The 17,968-nt window shown below is 49.9% G+C and overlaps 1 protein-coding gene across 2 annotated transcripts in view; it reads left to right on the top strand.

Annotated features, from left to right (window-relative positions):
* Positions 1–17,968, top strand: part of SEMA5B (semaphorin 5B) — a 492,183-nt gene that overhangs the window by 428,796 nt on the left and 45,419 nt on the right. For both annotated transcript variants that reach the window (XM_077449725.1, XM_077449726.1), the window contains exons 16-18: positions 5,186–5,333; positions 14,060–14,285; positions 15,459–15,677. In XM_077449725.1, coding sequence (XP_077305851.1) covers positions 5,186–5,333; positions 14,060–14,285; positions 15,459–15,677 — 593 coding nt within the window. The remainder of the gene's footprint in view (positions 1–5,185; positions 5,334–14,059; positions 14,286–15,458; positions 15,678–17,968) is intronic.

The raw sequence follows: 17,968 nt of genomic DNA, 5'->3' as shown, positions 1-17,968 counted from the left end.
TTTGGCTGGAGGTAAAGCCCAACTCCAGACAAAATGTTTGTTTTGGATAGAGCATGGAATGGGTTAAAGCCTCTGTCTGGTTTTTATTGCTGTCTGAGCCGCCCTGCCCTGGTGGTGGAAAAACCCCCCCCTCCTTTTTCATAATTTCAGGTTGTTCTGACAGCCAATCAGATCGAAGCTCCTCCCTTTCTTCTACAGATGAATAGAACAGAGTAGATACAAAAGTAACAATGTTTATAAACATCTCTCTATCTCCTGTCTGATCAATGTTTATAAACAATGTTACTTTGTATCTCTTTAGCTCCTTTCTGAACAATGCTTATAAGAAATGTTACTTTGTATCTATCTGTTTTTGCACATAGATCAGACAGGAGATGGAGAGAGGGCCAGGGCTACCACTAGGCAAACAAGACAGCTGCCTAGGGTGCATGGCTGCCTAGGGCGCTGGTGAGGCTGCATTGATGGGCGCTGGCGTGGCTGCAGTTGATGGGCGCTGGCGAGGCTGCAGTTGATGGGCGCTGGCGAGGCTCCAGTTGATGGGCGCTGGCGAGGCTCCAGTTGATGGGCGCTGGCGAGGCTGCAGTTGATGGGCGCTGGCGAGGCTGCAGTTGATGGGCGCTGGCGAGGCTGCAGTTGATGGGCGCTGGCGTGGCTGCAGTTGATGGGCGCTGGCGTGGCTGCAGTTGATGGGAGCTGGCGAGGCTGCAGTTGATGGGCGCTGGCGAGGCTGCAGTTGATGGGCGCTGGCGAGGCTGCAGTTGATGGGCGCTGGCGAGGCTGCAGTTGATGGGCGCTGGCGAGGCTGCAGTTGATGGGCGCTGGCGAGGCTGCAGTTGATGGGCGCTGGCGAGGCTGCAGTTGATGGGCGCTGGCGAGGCTGCAGTTGATGGGCGCTGGCGAGGCTGCAGTTGATGGGCGCTGGCGAGGCTGCAGTTGATGGGCGCTGGCGAGGCTGCAGTTGATGGGCGCTGGCGAGGCTGCAGTTGATGGGCGCTGGCGAGGCTGCAGTTGATGGGCGCTGGCGAGGCTGCAGTTGATGGGCGCTGGCGTGGCTGCAGTTGATGGGAGCTGGCGAGGCTGCAGTTGATGGGCGCTGGCGAGGCTGCAGTTGATGGGCGCTGGCGAGGCTGCAGTTGATGGGCGCTGGCGAGGCTGCAGTTGATGGGCGCTGGCGAGGCTGCAGTTGATGGGCGCTGGCGAGGCTGCAGTTGATGGGCGCTGGCGAGGCTGCAGTTGATGGGCGCTGGCGAGGCTGCAGTTGATGGGCGCTGGCGAGGCTGCAGTTGATGGGCGCTGGCGAGGCTGCAGTTGATGGGCGCTGGCGAGGCTGCAGTTGATGGGCGCTGGCGAGGCTGCAGTTGATGGGCGCTGGCGAGGCTGCAGTTGATGGGCGCTGGCGAGGCTGCATTTGATGGGCGCTGGCGTGGCTGCAGTTGATGGGCGCTGGCGTGGCTGCAGTTGATGGGCGCTGGCGTGGCTGCAGTTGATGGGTGCTGGTGATGCTGCATTTGATGGGCGCTGGTGTGGCTGCATTTGATGGGCGCTGGTGTGGCTGCATTTGATGGGCGCTGGTGTGGCTGCAGTTGATGGGTGCTGGCGAGGCTGCAGTTGATGGGCGCTGGCGAGGCTGCAGTTGATGGGTGCTGGTGATGCTGCATTTGATGGGTGCTGGTGATGCTGCATTTGATGGGCGCTGGTGTGGCTGCATTTGATGGGCGCTGGTGTGGCTGCAGTTGATGGGTGCTGGTGATGCTGCAGTTGATGGGCGCTGGTGTGGCTGCAGTTGATGGGCGCTGGTGTGGCTGCAGTTGATGGGCGCTGGCGTGGCTGCAGTTGATGGGCGCTGGCGTGGCTGCAGTTGATGGGCGCTGGCGTGGCTGCAGTTGATGGGCGCTGGCGTGGCTGCAGTTGATGGGTGCTGGTGATGCTGCATTTGATGGGCGCTGGTGTGGCTGCAGTTGATGGGTGCTGGTGTGGCTGCAGTTGATGGGTGCTGGTGATGCTGCATTTGATGGACACTGGTGAGTCTACATTTGATGGGCGCTTCATTAAAAAGGTGGGGTATACATGGGCAGGGCAAAGAAGGTGGGGTCAGGGGTGGAGCCAAGGGGGGGCGGTGGCAAAATGAGGTTTCGCCTAGGGTGTCAAAAATCCTTGCTCCAGCCCTGGATGGAGAGATACAAAGTAACATTGTTTATAAACATTGATCAGACAGGAGATAGATAGATAGATCCAAAGTAACATTGTTTATAAACATAGTTCAGAAAGGAGCTAAAGAGATCCAAAGTAAGATTGTTTATACACATTGATCAGACCGGAGATAGTGTTACTTTGTATCTCTCTATCTCCGGTCTGATGAATGTTTATAAACAATGTGTCGGGTGGTCCATTCTTTTTTTTTTTTTTTTTTTTTTTTTTGTGAAGTGCTGCCTTAGACCTCTTGCACACGATGCTCCAGTTGAGCATCTACTTTTTCAGACGTTTTTTTTTTTTTTGCATGCATTTTCACACATATGCGTTTGTGCAATTTCCACGCAAATTTCCGTGCATGCGTGAAAACGTTTTCTAGTGTTTTTTTTTTTTTGTCCTGCACAATATATAAATGTAAATTTTTGTCATTTGTGTACATTTTGTAGACAAATGACAAAAATTTACATTTTGACAAAAAAATGCATATTTTTCTTCTTTTTATTTATTTCTAACTGAAGAATGCAGAGCGCTTGTTTAGCGCCTGTGTGCACAGACACATAACAACTAATGGGATGTATTTTAGTTCAGTAAAAAAAAAAAAAAAAGGTGCAGTGTGCAAAGAGGCCTTAGAATGAATATCCTGTATATCTGATTCATGTCCTCTTTAGGGCATGCTAAACTGACCCACACTGATGTGCTGTGTGTATCTGTGGTACGGTTGACGACACGCGCGTGCGGCTCCTGGATCCGGACGGTGATGGTTTGTCAGGCTCTCTGGCGCGGGCGGGCGACTTGTTATGAAATACGGATGTCGTGGGGTCTGATCCCGGCCACTTCGCGGCACTGCTTACGTCTGGTAATGGAGACGATTAATTTGCTTCTAGTTCCCTAATTAGAGATGTGCCGGATGTTTGCCCCCCCCCCCCCCCCCCGGGGCAGATGTCTCCTCCGCTTCCGACCTTTCAGATGGAAAGCAGAGAGGGGCGCCGAGTTCATTAATAATCTGTTAAATGTGATAATTCGGTCTGTGCGTCGCCCGCTCTCCCTGCCCCCTCTCATTATCCGCTGACGGCGCTCTGTCGTGACGGCGAGGAAGAAGAAAACCCCGCCAGGTCTCTGTGTGCCAGTCTGTGTGCCCGGCTGGTCAGGACCCGGTCACTGTGTGGCTTCCACGCCCCCGGTGCTGAAAGATGGAAACTAGAGGCGCGCAGCTGTGCGCTGAACACACAACACTTGGCATTCACTAAAGTGGAAGTTCACCCCGGAATGACTCTGTGGGCATTACACAGCAATATAACGCATGATGGTGATGAATGCTGCTGACCGCGCTTGCTTTCTGGCTGTGCTATGGTGTTGCTCCGCCCCCTTATGCTAGCTACGTTTGACACTATCAGAGCGCAGAGGAAAGGTTTTCCTGCCGGGGTTGGCGTAGATCGCATAGGTGGGGGTGGAAGGGCGACACCGTGGGCAGGCCCACTGATATGGGGGTAGAGCTGACTCTCCTGTCCCAGGCCCAGGCTCCATTAGTCTGGCAATTGAGCCTGGGGGCAGAGCGGGGACTTTTTATTTCCCATGGAGTGCTAGCGGAGATCCTTGCACTCTGTAGGTTACATACTCCTGACCCCTGCACTCTGTACATTACATACTCCTTACCCCTGCGCTCTGTACATTACATACTCCTTACCCCTGCGCTCTGTACGTTACATATTCCTGGTCCCTGCACTCTGTACGTTACATATTCCTGATCTTTGTACATTACATACTCACCCTTGCACTCTGCACATTACACACTCCTGATCCCTGCACTCTGTACATTACATACTCACCCCTATACTCTGTACATAACATACTCCTGACCTCTGTACTCTGTACATTACATACTCATGATCTCTGTACATTACATACTCTCCCTTGTATTCTGTACAGTCCTGATCCCCACACTCTGCACATTACATACTCCTGGCCCCTGCACTCTATACATTAAATACTCATGACTCTGTAGTTTGCATCATATTCCTGACCCCTGCATTCTATACATTAAATACTCCTTACTCCTGCACTCTGTACATTACATACGCCTGATCCCTGCACTCTGTACGTTACATACGCCTGATCCCTGCACTCTGTACGTTACATACGCCTGATCCCTGCACTCTGTACGTTACATACGCCTGATCCCTGCACTCTGTACGTTACATACGCCTGATCCCTGCACTCTGTACGTTACATACGCCTGATCCCTGCACTCTGTACGTTACATACGCCTGATCCCTGCACTCTGTACGTTACATACGCCTGATCCCTGCACTCTGTACGTTACATACGCCTGATCCCTGCACTCTGTACATTACATACGCCTGATCCCTGCACTCTGTACGTTACATACACCTGATCCCTGCACTCTGTATGGTACATACTCCTGACCTCCACACAATGTACGTTACATACTCCTGATGCTGCACATTGTACATTAAATACCCCTGACCTCTGCACTCTTTATATTACATACACCTGACTCCCCCTGCACATTGTATGTGCTTCTGACCTCTGCGCTCTATGCATTACATACTCCAGACCCCTGCACATTGTTGCATACTCCTGACCCCTACACATTGTATGTTATATTCTCCTGACCTCTGCACTCTATACATTACATACTCCTTGTTGGCGTGTAATGGAGATTACACGCCAACAAGGTGAGGCTCACCTATTGGGTTAACAGTCCATTAAACTCCAAATTTATTTAGAAAGGTCTATTAAAATTCAGTGCATAGCAAACATTGCTCCCTCTATAGGAGGAATATATCACATGGAATCAAATCCCACCTCCCCACCTCTAACTGATACGTGTGTGTCACATTGTACTTCACCTTATTATATACAGGGCTGTATGTGTATGGATGTAATGGCCACTGGCCCCCCAAGGCCTGACCTCTGTCTAGTGGCAGCCATAGGTTGGGGGTTTCCGGATCTTTACTGTTCTTTCTCCTTTCAGTTTCTGCAACGAGAACAACCCCTGCCCGGTGCCCATCTTCTGGTCCTCTTGGGGTTCGTGGAGTAAGTGCAGCGCTGACTGCGGAGGCGGGGTCCACACCAGACAGCGGACCTGTGAGAACGGGAACACCTGCCCCGGCTGCTCCCAGGTATGTCGCTCATCCTTCAGGACAGGTTCCCCCATGTGACTCCATCCATCCATCCATCCATCCATCCAGGACATGGTCTGCAGATGTGTAGGGCAAGTCGGTGGTCCAATGATGGCTGGCGCTAGAGTAGTCCACCGATTCCGGCTACTATTAGACCAGTAGAACCTTCCACCTTCTGGAATTTCGGGACCTCGAAGGTTTAACATCTCAAAAGACATTTTGTGGCAAAATCTATTGTGAAGTTTGACCCGTCAAAGTTCTCCATGTGGACGAGTTTACCAGTGGTGGTGTTGTTGTTTTTTTTTTTTTTTTTTTTTTAGCTGATGATGTCACCAACTAGTCCCATGACATAACCGCTTTGATTTCTGGGGACAATTAATGCCCAATCCCATCCTAACGTTTTCTAGAGGTTTTGGGTAGGCATGGCAAGAGTAAATTCAACCAACGAACAACCCCAATCGCACGGGAGAGCTCAGAGAAGCATAGAGGAGGAGGGGGGGGGGGCGGTGTCGACTCCCGTCAGCGCTAAGAACGATCAAGCCGCTATGATCATTCTTATCGTGCTCAGAATCGCCAGCTCCAATATCTGAATGATGGCTGTAGCTGCAGGCATCATTCAGATATCTCCAATGAAAGCCAAGGACGTGGTATGACGGTCTGCGGTATGGAAGGGATTTAATGAGTGAAATAAGTATTTGACCCCCTTTGCAAAACATGACTTGGTACTTGGTGGCAAAACCTCTTGTTGGCGATCACAGAGGTCGGACGTTTCTTGGAGTTGGCCTCCAGGTTCGCACACATCTCAAGGGGGATTTTGTCCTCTTTGCAGATCTTCTCCAAGTCAATAAGGTTTCCAGGCTGACGTTTGGTAACTCGAACTTTCAGCTCCCTCCACATAATTTTCCCAGGGATTAAGGTCTGGAGACTGGCTAGGCATCTCCTGGACCTTAATGTTCTTCTTCTTGAGCCACTCCTTATGTTGCCTTGGCCGTGTGTTTTTGGGTCATTGTCATGCTGGAATACTCATCCATGGTCCATTTTCAATGCCCTGGCTGAGGAAAGGAGGTTTTCCACCCAAGATTTGATGGTACATGGCCTCCTTCATCGTCCCTTTGATGCAGTGAAGTTATGCGGTCTGCTTAGCAGAAAAATACCCCCGAAGCATAATGTCTCCACTTCCATGTATGAAGGTGGGGGATGGTGTTCTTGGGGTCATAGGTCCTCCATGTAGGACGGTGGGGGGATGGTGTTCTTAGGGTCATAGGTCCTCCATGTATGACGGTGGGGGGATGGTGTTCTTGGGGTCATAGGTCCTCCATGTATGACGGTGGGGGGATGATGTTCTTGGGGTCATAGGTCCTCCATGTATGACGGTGGGGGGATGGTGTTCTTGAGGTCATAGGTCCTCCATGTAGGACGGTTGGGGATGGTGTTCTTGGGGTCATAGGTCCTCCATGTATGACGGTGGGGGGGATGATGTTCTTGGGGTCATAGGTCCTCTATGTATGACGGTGGGGGGATGATGTTCTTGGGGTCATAGGTCCTCCATGTATGATGGTGGGGGATGGTGTTCTTGGGGTCATAGGTCCTCCATGTATGACGGTTGGGGATGGTGTTCTTGGGGTCATAGGTCCTCCATGTAGGACGGTTGGGGATGGTGTTCTTGGGGTCATAGGACCTCCATGTATGACGGTGGGGGATGGTGTTCTTGGGGTCATAGGTCCTCCATGTATGATGGTGGGGGATGGTATTCTTGGGGTCATAGGTCCTCCATGTATGACGGTGGGGGGATGGTGTTCTTGGGGTCATAGGTCCTCCATGTATGACGGTGGGGGGATGGTGTTCTTGAGGTCATAGGTCCTCCATGTAGGACGGTTGGGGATGGTGTTCTTGGGGTCATAGGTCCTCCATGTATGACGGTGGGGGGGATGATGTTCTTGGGGTCATAGGTCCTCTATGTATGACGGTGGGGGGATGATGTTCTTGGGGTCATAGGTCCTCCATGTATGATGGTGGGGGATGGTGTTCTTGGGGTCATAGGTCCTCCATGTATGACGGTTGGGGATGGTGTTCTTGGGGTCATAGGTCCTCCATGTAGGACGGTTGGGGATGGTGTTCTTGGGGTCATAGGACCTCCATGTATGACGGTGGGGGATGGTGTTCTTGGGGTCATAGGTCCTCCATGTATGATGGTGGGGGATGGTATTCTTGGGGTCATAGGTCCTCCATGTATGACGGTGGGGGATGGTGTTCTTGGGGTCATAGGTCCCCCATGTATGATGGTGGGGGATGGTGTTCTTGGGGTCATAGGACCTCCATGTATGACGGTGGGGGATGGTGTTCTTGGGGTCATAGGTCCCCCATGTATGACGGTGGGGGGATGGTGTTCTTGGGGTCATAGGACCTCCATGTATGACGGTGGGGGATGGTGTTCTTGGGGTCATAGGTCCCCCATGTATGACGGTGGGGGGATGGTGTTCTTGGGGTCATAGGTCCTCCATGTATGACGGTGGGGGATGATGTTCTTGGGGTCATAGGACCTCCATGTATGACGGTGGGGGATGATGTTCTTGGGGTCATAGGTCCTCCATGTATGACGGTGGGGGATGGTGTTCTTGGGGTCATAGGACCTCCATGTATGACGGTGGGGGATGGTGTTCTTGGGGTCATAGGTCCCCCATGTATGACGGTGGGGGGATGATGTTCTTGGGGTCATAGGTCCTCCATGTATGACGGTGGGGGATGGTGTTCTTGGGGGGGTCATAGGCAGCATTCCTCCTCCTCCAAACACGGCGAGTTCAAGTTGATACCAAAGAGCTGGATTTTGGTCTCCTCTGACCACAAGACCCAGCTCTCCTCTGAATCATTCAGATGTTCATTAGTACCCTTCAGACGGACCTGTACATGTGATTTCTTGAGCGGGGGGACCTTGCGGGGGCTGCAGGATTTCATCCCTTCACGGTGTAGAGTGTTATCAATTGTTTTCTTGGTGACTATGGTCCCAGCTGAGATCATTGAGAAGATCCTCCTGTGTAGTTCTGGGCGGATTCCTCACCGTTCTCCTGATCATTGAACCTCCACGAGGTGAGATCTTCCATGGAGCCCCAGACAGAGGGAGACTGACCGTTATTTTGTGTTTCTTCCATTTGCAGCCTTGTGTAGGTCTCCAATCTTGTCCTTGACGTCCTTGGACAACTCTTTGGTCTTGGCCATGGTGGAGAGATTGGAACCCGATTGATTGCTTCTGTGGACAGGTGTCTTTTATACAGGTTACAAGCTGAGATTAGGAGCACTCCCTTTAAGAGAATGCTCCTAACCTCAGCTCAATACCTGTATAGAAGACACCCGGGAGCCAGAAATCTTGCTGATTGATAGGGGATCAAATACTTACAGTATCTCACAAAAGTAAGTACACCCCTCACATGTGTGTAAATCTTTTCTTCTCTCTTTTCATGTGACAACACTGAAGAAATGACACTTGTCTACAATGTAAAGTAGTGAGTGTACAGCTTGTATAACAGTGTAAATTTCCTGTCCCCTCAAAATAACTCAACACACAGCCATTAATGTCTAAACCACTGGCCACAAAAGTCAGTACACCCCTAAGTGAAAATCTCCAAATTGGGCCCTAAGTGTCAATATTTTGTGTGGCCGCCATTATTTTCCAGCACGGCCTTCACCCTCTTGGGCATGGAGGTCACCAGAGCTTCACAGGTTGTCACTGGAGTCCTCTTCCCCTCCTCCATGATGACATCACAGTGCTGGTGGATGCCGGAGACCTTGCGCTCCTCCACCTTCCGTTTGAGGATGTCCCACAGATGACCAATAGGGTTTAGGTCTGGAGACATGCTTGGCCAGTCCATCACCTTTACCTTCAGCTTCTATAGCAAGGCAGTGGTGGTGTTGGAGGTGTGTTTGGGGTTGGTATCATGTTAGAATACTGCCTTGCGGCCCAGTCCAGTGCCAGCACTCATGCAGCCCCAGACCATGGCACTCCCACACCATGCCTGACTGTAGACAAGACACACTTGTCTTTGTCCTCCTCACCTGGTTGCCCCCACACACGCTTGTCACCATCTGACACCAAATACCTTTATCTTGGTCTCATCAGACCACAGGACATGGTTCCAGTAATCCATCTCCTTAGTGTGCATGACTTCTGCAAACAGTTTGCAGGTTTTCTTGTGCATCATCTTTAGAAGAGGCTTCCTTCTAGTACCACAGCCATGCAGACCAATTTGATGCAGTGTGCGGCGTATGGTCTGAGCACTGACAGGCCGACCCCCCCACCCCTACAACCTCTGCAGCAATGCCGGCAGCACTCATACTTCTATTTCCCAATAGGGATATGACGCTGAGCACGTGACCTCAACTTCTTTGGTGGACCATGGCAAGGCCTGTTCTGAGTGGAACCTGTCCTGTTAAACCGCTGTATGGTCTTGGCCACCGTGCTGCAGCTAATTTTCAGGGTCTTGGCAATCTTCTTATAGCCTAGGCCATCTTTATGTAGAGCAACGATTCTTTTTTTCAGATCTTGAGAGAGTATATGTGACAGGTGTATTGAACCCCTAGAGTATACATCCTGGCTGTGAGAAGAGGGAATAAGTTCACATAATACAAAGGCTTCTGTGAATGGGCAGAAGGATGGGGGGGGGGCATAGCAGTTCCAGCAACTCTGCACTTGAAGGAGCTGAGACCAGAGTGAGCAGTCATTGGAACAGCTCTTCCTGGAGCGCAATCAACCAGTCAGATGTGAATAATAGAAGTCTATGAGGTGGCAGGCATGGCATACCTGCAGTTTTCACAAAGTAGCGGGATTCCTGGAGTTCAGCTTTAAAAAGTACTAACGTTCGAGAGTATATTCACAAAAAGAATTATTTAAAAAAAAATCAGACTGTTCTTGTTCTCATTAAAACTTTATTTAGATCAGAAACCCTCTTGTTTCATTATACAAAGATATACTTTTCTAAGTATAATGACCTCCTACTGTCTCAAGGCCTCCTGTTCATCTCCTACAAATTGTATCTACTTGGTAATCTCAAACATTCAATTATCTTTTGATTATTCAAGCTGATACTTGCATAGAGATGAGACCACTTGACAACGCGTTTCCCAGTTGTTTAATCTGCTTCTTCAGGAGATAAAAGGGGTATCAGATCTACAAAATCACATCAGTATAATAACATGCCAATCAGCCATAACGTTATGACTACTGACAGGTCAAGTGAATAGCATTGATTATCTCATTACAATGATATCTGAAAGTGGGTGGGATATTAGACAGAAAGTGAACATGTTGACCCTGAAGTTGCTGTGTTGAGAGAAGAAAAAATGGGCAAGTGTAAGGATTAGAGGCACTTTGACAAGGGCCAGTTTGTAATGTCTAGACGACTTGGTCAGAGCAACTCCAAAACTGCAGCTCTTATGGGATGTTCCCATTCTGTAGTATTCAGGAGTGACCAAAAGTGGTCCATGAAAGGAAAACCGGCAGACCACTGACAGGGTGATGGTTGGCCAAGGCTCATTGATGGAGGTGGAGAGGGAAAGCTCATTGATGGAGATGGGGAGGGAAAGCTCATTGATGGAGGTGGGGAGGGAAGGCTCATTGGTGGAGGTGGGGAGGGAAGGCTCATTGGTGGAGTTGGGGAGGAAAGGCTCATTGATGGAGGTGGGGAGGGAAGGCTCATTGATGGAGGTGGGGAGGGAAGGCTCATTGATGGAGGTGGGGAGGGAAGGCTCATTGATGGAGGTGGGGAGGGAAGGCTCATTGATGGAGGTGGGGAGGGAAGGCTCATTGATGGAGGTGGGGAGGGAAGGCTCATTGATGGAGGTGGGGAGGGAAGGCTCATTGATGGAGGTGGGGAGGGAAGGCTCATTGATGGAGGTGGGGAGGGAAGGCTCATTGATGGAGGTGGGGAGGGAAGTCTCATTGATGGAGGTGGGGAGGGAAGTCTCATTGGTGGAGGTGGGGAGGGAAGTCTCATTGGTGGAGGTGGGGAGGCAAGGCGGGGAGGGAAGGCTCATTGGTGGAGGTGGGGAGGGAAGGCTCAGTGATGGAGGTGAGGTGGAAAAGCTGATTGATGGAGGCCCACCAGGCAAGTTTTAAGGGAAGGCTCATTGATGGAGGTGGGGAGGTTAGGCTCATTGATGGAGGTGAGGAGGGAAGGCTTGCCCATGTAAACTGATCCAATAGAAGAGCCACTGGAGCTCAAATTGCAGTTTGTTGTGTATGAGGGCTGTGTAGCCGCTGACCGGTCAGGGTGTCCATGCAGCCAAAAGTGCTTACAATGGGCATGTAAGCATCAGAACTGGACCATGGACCAATGGAAAAAGGTGGCCTGGTCTGATGAATGCAAGAATGGTTTGAGGGAAATAACGATCTTTAGGTTTCGACCTTGCCTCCATATTCTCCAGATCTCAATCCAATTGAGCATCTGTGGGATGTGCTGGAAAAACCAGTCTGATCCATGGAGGCCCCACCACTTAACTTACAGGACATAAAGGAGTTGCTACTGATGGCTTGGTGCCAGATACCCCAGTATACCTTTAGAGGTATGTGAGGATCGGAACTGGACACAGAGCAATGGAAGAAGGTGCCCTGGTCCGATGAATCACATTTTCTTTTACATCGTGTGGATAGCTTGATGCGTGTGTGTCACACCTGGGGAAGAGATGACACCGGCATGCAGTAGAGTAGGGAAGAAGGCAAGTGTGATGCTTTGTCTCGTGGAATCCATGCCTCGACGAGTCGGGGCTGTTATGGCGGCAATTGGGGGGACCTACTCAATATTAGGTGGGTGATCATAATGTTATGGCTGATCGGTGTGTAATATAAAGGCTCACAAGGCACTCGTAGCTGTAAACTACCTATCCTGATTTACATCATGTATGCAGCAGAAGTGGTCTCATCCCTCTGCAAGCATGAGCTTGAATAATGAAAAGATAATTGAATATTTGAGATTAACAAGTAGATAGAATTTATAGGAGTTGAACACGAACGAGGCTTTGAGACAATAGGAGGTCGTTGTACCTAGAGATACCTTTGTGTAATGAAAGCGGATTTTTGCAATGGCCTGTAATGTGGTGAAATGTGATCTTAATAATGTTTTAATGTGAAGGGGAATAAAACTCTGTAGATATTTTAAATAATTCTCTTTGTCAGATATACTCTGGAATATTGGTACCTTTTAACATCCATTGAATGGTAAGTTTGCAGTGAGATGGGAAGACGCAGACAGCAATGATATCCGGACAGGTGCTAAGCCTTCCTCTCTCTGCTTTAGATGTGCGGTTGCTACATGTGTCTGCACCGGACAACAGGAAATGAGGGGAAATCTCCCCAGCGAGATTGTAGAAGGGAAATAAAACCTGGCAGAGGTGTATATGCCCACCCCCAACAACCCACCACCCACCTCCGTAACAAAAGATGGTCTGTAGTTTGGCTTTAAAATAACGTGAACTGAAAAGAAAGGTGTGCACTAGGGTATGCTAGATGGTCCCCTCCCAAAGAGGAAAGACCCCTCCTTGCCCCCCTTGGGCAGAAGACCCTGATGGTGGCAAGGCACACTCAGGTCCACCTAGCCAAATGACCCCACTACTCATGATCAGCTAATGAGTACTGGGTGTGGGGCTTTACCGAAGAGAGACCCCCCCAAGGCATGAGGGGAAAGACACTAAGGCTTACAAACGTGAAGTGTGTATAAATAACATAGGTACCAATGTGCATGGCAGTGGCTATGCCTTGTGGCCTGGTAACAAAAATGACCCTGGTCTCAGTCAAAAGGCGAGGCGTTCATGAGGCATTGTGCAAGTGGTGTTATGGCCTAGTGCTCATACCCATAGTGATACTAGGAGAACCCCCAGGATGCCACTGCTAGGGGGCATTAAACACCCCAGGCTCTCTGCCTCCCAATCCCTGGCCAGATATGGTAGCACCTCTCAAATCAGGAGGCACTGGGCCTCTCAGAATCCTCCACAAAAGGGAAGTACTACTGGCCATCGCCTTACCCAATAGGTGCTTAACTCAGGTTCCTTACCCTTAGGTACGATCCCTCAGAACCACCTTCATACCAGCCAAGATACTATAGAGCCAGCCATAAGGCCAGAATGATGGCGGACCACCCCTACTGGACACTGATAAGAACAGATTCTACATTGGATCTTGGCCAAAAAGACCATAAGAATCCCGGCATAGACAACAAAAATGCAGCATGTGGAGCATTTTAAGGTGTGTATGGTTACAGCCAGCACCCACCGAGAGTTTGTCATGTTCAGACTGATGGGGACAGTGTCTATAGCTTTGCCCTACTATGAAATGACCAGCACAGTGAGTTTCTTCTGTATTATGGTCTTGGTTTACGTCTCAATCCTTCTCGGCTTGGCTTAATATTGTCCCCACTGTGCAGGTCCACCACACAATCTCCTTTCCATTTGAAATGATTCAAGACAGTTGAGAGGTGATGGGCTGATGCTAAATAAACCTGAGTACGTTTGTCCAATGGTGGGCACCTTGAACCTATTTTGGTGGCTCCAGACCTACTTGGCCATCTTCTATTTTGCAGCCTCAAGGAACTTCAATAATGCAAAATCTTCCTAAGTGTCCTACATTACTCATAATAATCACTCCGCTCCTGTTCTTGTTTGTTAACTTCCAGCAATTCCTCTTCTGTAGACAATGATCTATTACGTATTGGCATGGATTTATCCCATTCTCTCCCAAATTGCAGGAATTCAGGATTTGTAACCCTGAAGCGTGTCCTGAGGTACGGAGAAACACACCTTGGACGCCCTGGATGCCTGTCAACGTCACGCAGAGCGGAGCGCGCCAGGAGCAGCGTTTCCGGTATACCTGCAGAGCGCAACTGTCAGACCCCCATATCCTGCAGTTCGGGAGGAAGAAAATAGAGACCCGGTTCTGTGCCAACGATGGCCCGGTGGCCTGTGAGACAGACTGTACGTTTGTATCCGACCTGAAATCTCTTGTCTTTTTTTTTTTTTATTTTAATAATGGTGAAAGGCTTTGTTTTAATATTTCTAAATGTGTCTTGTGAGACGTCATCTGAAATAAGGCTGACAAATATACATTAAGTTCTTTCAATTACAACTCTGCCAGGGAATGGCAAAACAGACCTACACCCCCCCCCCCCCCAAACTCAACCTTAGGGGCAACTGTGCCAATGTTGACATACAGAAAATGTTTTGACAATGGTTCAATGTCAGCGTATGCCCACATCCCATACCCACAGTCATTAGTTCATTGTAGATAGGGGCTTTCTAGGGCATAGCTATAGAGTGGCACCATCAACCCAACAGATGAATATAAAATGTAAAAAAAATTTATCGTACAAAAGTTAAAAACATATATAGATACCATGTCATGTGACAAATAAGTTACCAGGATAATTTGAATTGATACATAGTAAATAAAAGACCATGCCACAATACAGCTCAACGCGTTTCATCATCTGAAATAAGGCTAAACATACTTTAAGTTCTTTCCATTACAACTCGGAGGCCACGGGATGGCAAAACGGATCTTCCCCCTACTCAACCTTAGGGGCAACTGTGCCAATTTTGCTATATGGAAGAAAAAACATCTTTCATTCCACCCATCCCTGCCCGCCCCCCAAGAACTGGATGAAAATATTGTGGGCATAGCCTTTATTAATTACAACTCCAGACCTGATATTTCAGACGAGACCCTAGAGGTGATCAATACGGAAACCCTGAGACCCAACCCAACACCCCAAGATTTTGTTTGTAGAATTTTTACAACAGCGGTGGATATCCCTAGCCTAATACTGACCATATAGAGTATGGTGCCCAATCGGCAGCCTGAGGGCCGCATGTGGACCTTTAGTACCTGCTGTGTGACCCTTTTCAGACCCCAGCAGTCAGTAGCAGGAGAAGTCTCATGTAGCATGTCCTTGATATCCCAATATCTCCTATAATATGTCTTTCTGTTGCTGGTCTGTGCCCTCTAAGAATGTCTAATGATCTTCTGTCATATATTGAATTTATGTGTGGCCTTTTGGAGCTGTCAGGGGCCACAGTTGAAGCACCCTACACCTTGCATGTTGACAACCATTGGTGTAGAGTAATGGTCTTCTGTCATTCTCCCTCCAGCTCTGGTGGACGATCTCATGCGGAATGGCAAGAGTCCGGCTCGTGTAATCAGTGGGGGCTGGAGCCCGTGGGGAGCCTGGTCCGTCTGTTCCCGAGAGTGTGAATTGGGGTTCCGATCCAGGAAACGGTTCTGCAATAATCCCGAACCTCGGAACGGAGGACTTCCCTGCTCGGGATCCGCCACCGAGTTCCAGGACTGCAACCCCCAGCCCTGCCCAGGTGAGAGACGAACCAAGTCATTGCCCGGGGGAATTCTGTAAACTCTTACACACAATATACAATGTCTGGATGTTCAGCCAGTAGGGGGTGGTATTTAAAAGTAGAAGTGTACTTCAAAACTTTTTTAATAAATGGAAAGGGTGAAAAATGTTGTTGAATTTAAACATGCTTGGGCAAAAAGTATATAAATATTAAAAAAAAAAGAAAAAACAAACAGGCAGACTTAGAAAACCTGGTCTGCTGGCAATCTATGGCCACCATTAGAAATCATGGGACTCTATACAGCCTACATGAAAGGGCCTCCCACCCAGAACACCCTATTGGTGGCCTTGCCCACTGTACCATACTCTGTACCCCCTAGACCCCTACAACCCTGCATCCCCCCTTACATCTTACTTCTCCCCTTGCATTCCTCATTACTCAGCACACTGCACCTCCTGCATTCCCCATTACTCTATCTGTACCCTCATTACACCTCTGCATCCCCCGTTACTCCACATTCCGCACCCTTGCATCCCCAATTACCCTGCACTCTGTGCCCCCTGCATCCCCCATTACCAGGGCCGCCGATAGGCCAGTACAACTGGCCCTGTTGTACCGGGCCCGGCCAGCAGGGGGTCCCAGGCAACCTGAACAGAGAACAAATGCATGCAGAAGAAAATGTAAAAAAAAATTGCTCCAGCCATGACCGAACAACCCCGACCAATGGCGCTCTGCATTGTTCTCCACTGCCTGAGAGAAGAAGCAGTGAGGCAAATGGCGGCAGAAGAAAAGAAGGAAGCAGCAGACAGACTGACTAAAATTGCTTTTGACACTGACTGACACTCCAGTACAGGCAGCAGCAGGGTCAGAGAGCAAGTGACTCCTGGGGCCCGGCTAACGCAGGTGCGCGCTTGCTTGGAGCAGCAGCATCTATACATTATGGCAATGGTGGCATGGGTGGCATTGTCTGCAGTACATTATGGCATTGGTGGCATGGGTGGCACTGTCTGCAGTACATTATGGCATGGGTGGCACTGTCTCTGCAGTCAGCACATGTGTTACAGCCTATAGCACATGTGCTGCCTGCAGCCAGTACCACCCATGCCGCCAATGCCATAATGTACTGCAGACAGTGCCACTCATGCCGCCAATGTCATAATGTACTGCAGACAGTGCCACCCATGCCGAAAATGCCATAATGTACTGCAGACAGTGCCACCCATGCCGCCAATGCCATAATGTACGGCAGACAGTGCCACCCATGCCGCCAATGCCATAATGTACTGCAGACAGTACCACCCATGCTGCCAATGCCGTAACGTATGTGCTGCCGGCAGGTACAGTGCCACAAATGCTGCCAATGGCATTGGCGGCACTGTCTGCAGTACATTATGGCATTGGTGGTAGTGTCTGCAGTGGTAAATATCACTTGAAGACAAACCTGCACTTTGTTTCAAGGCGGGGTCTAGGGAGGGTCCAGGGGTGGGGCTGAAGGGGGCCCAGCCGGTAAGCTGTGCAGGGCCCCATGATTCCTATCAGCGGCCCAGCCCATTACCCCCCTGCTTTGCATCTCCCTTTACCCCACACTCTGCATTTCCCATTACCTGCACTCTGCACCCCCTGAATCCTCTATTGCCCCTACACTCTGCACTTTCTGCTTCCTCCATTATGTCCCACTCTGCATCCCCGTCTTCAGCATTTAAAGTGAAGCTTCACCTGGAGGTAGTGTGCCTGCTGGCCCTTGGGGGCCCGTCTGTAGTATTGCCATTGCACTCTCTGCCCAGCTCACAGCAGATCCTCCAAAGTTTCAAAGCAGTGAGCTCCGCCTGGCCATGGCCCCTCTCTGATGAGCGCAGGATTGTGGGTGTTGTAGTCGGGATACGGAGTGGAAAAAGGGCCACCCAGGGTTCTGAAGTTGGACTGTAGCCCCTGCCCAGTCCCCCTGTTAACCTGATGGGGCCCAGGCCTGATAAGGGAGTGGTGTTTACACACCCCCCCTCCCCCCCAGTGACTCTGCGTTGCATTTCTATGTTTATTGCTGTGATTTCTGTCTCTCCATTGGATAGATTTTTTCCTGTCGTGTCACCAGGATAGGAAGTGACCCCCTTTTTTGGGGGGGGGGGGGGTGGTTAAATACATTGAAGAAAGATGGATACAGCATTGTCATATTTGTATAATGCGTTTCGCTCACTTCCTGTCTGAACACGAGAAGGTTTTCCTCTGGAGTTTGACTTCATTTTAGTCTTGGCAATATAATTGAAGAGACTTTCACAGAGGGGGAAAAAAAGAAGCAAAGAGTAGAAGAGCTC

The sequence above is a fragment of the Lithobates pipiens genome, unplaced genomic scaffold (assembly GCF_037356315.1).
Source record: "Lithobates pipiens isolate NorthernLeopardFrog02 unplaced genomic scaffold, aLitPip1_a1.2 Scaffold_22, whole genome shotgun sequence".
NCBI lineage: Eukaryota > Metazoa > Chordata > Amphibia > Anura > Ranidae > Lithobates > Lithobates pipiens.
This window is presented reverse-complemented; position numbering and strand designations above follow the sequence as displayed.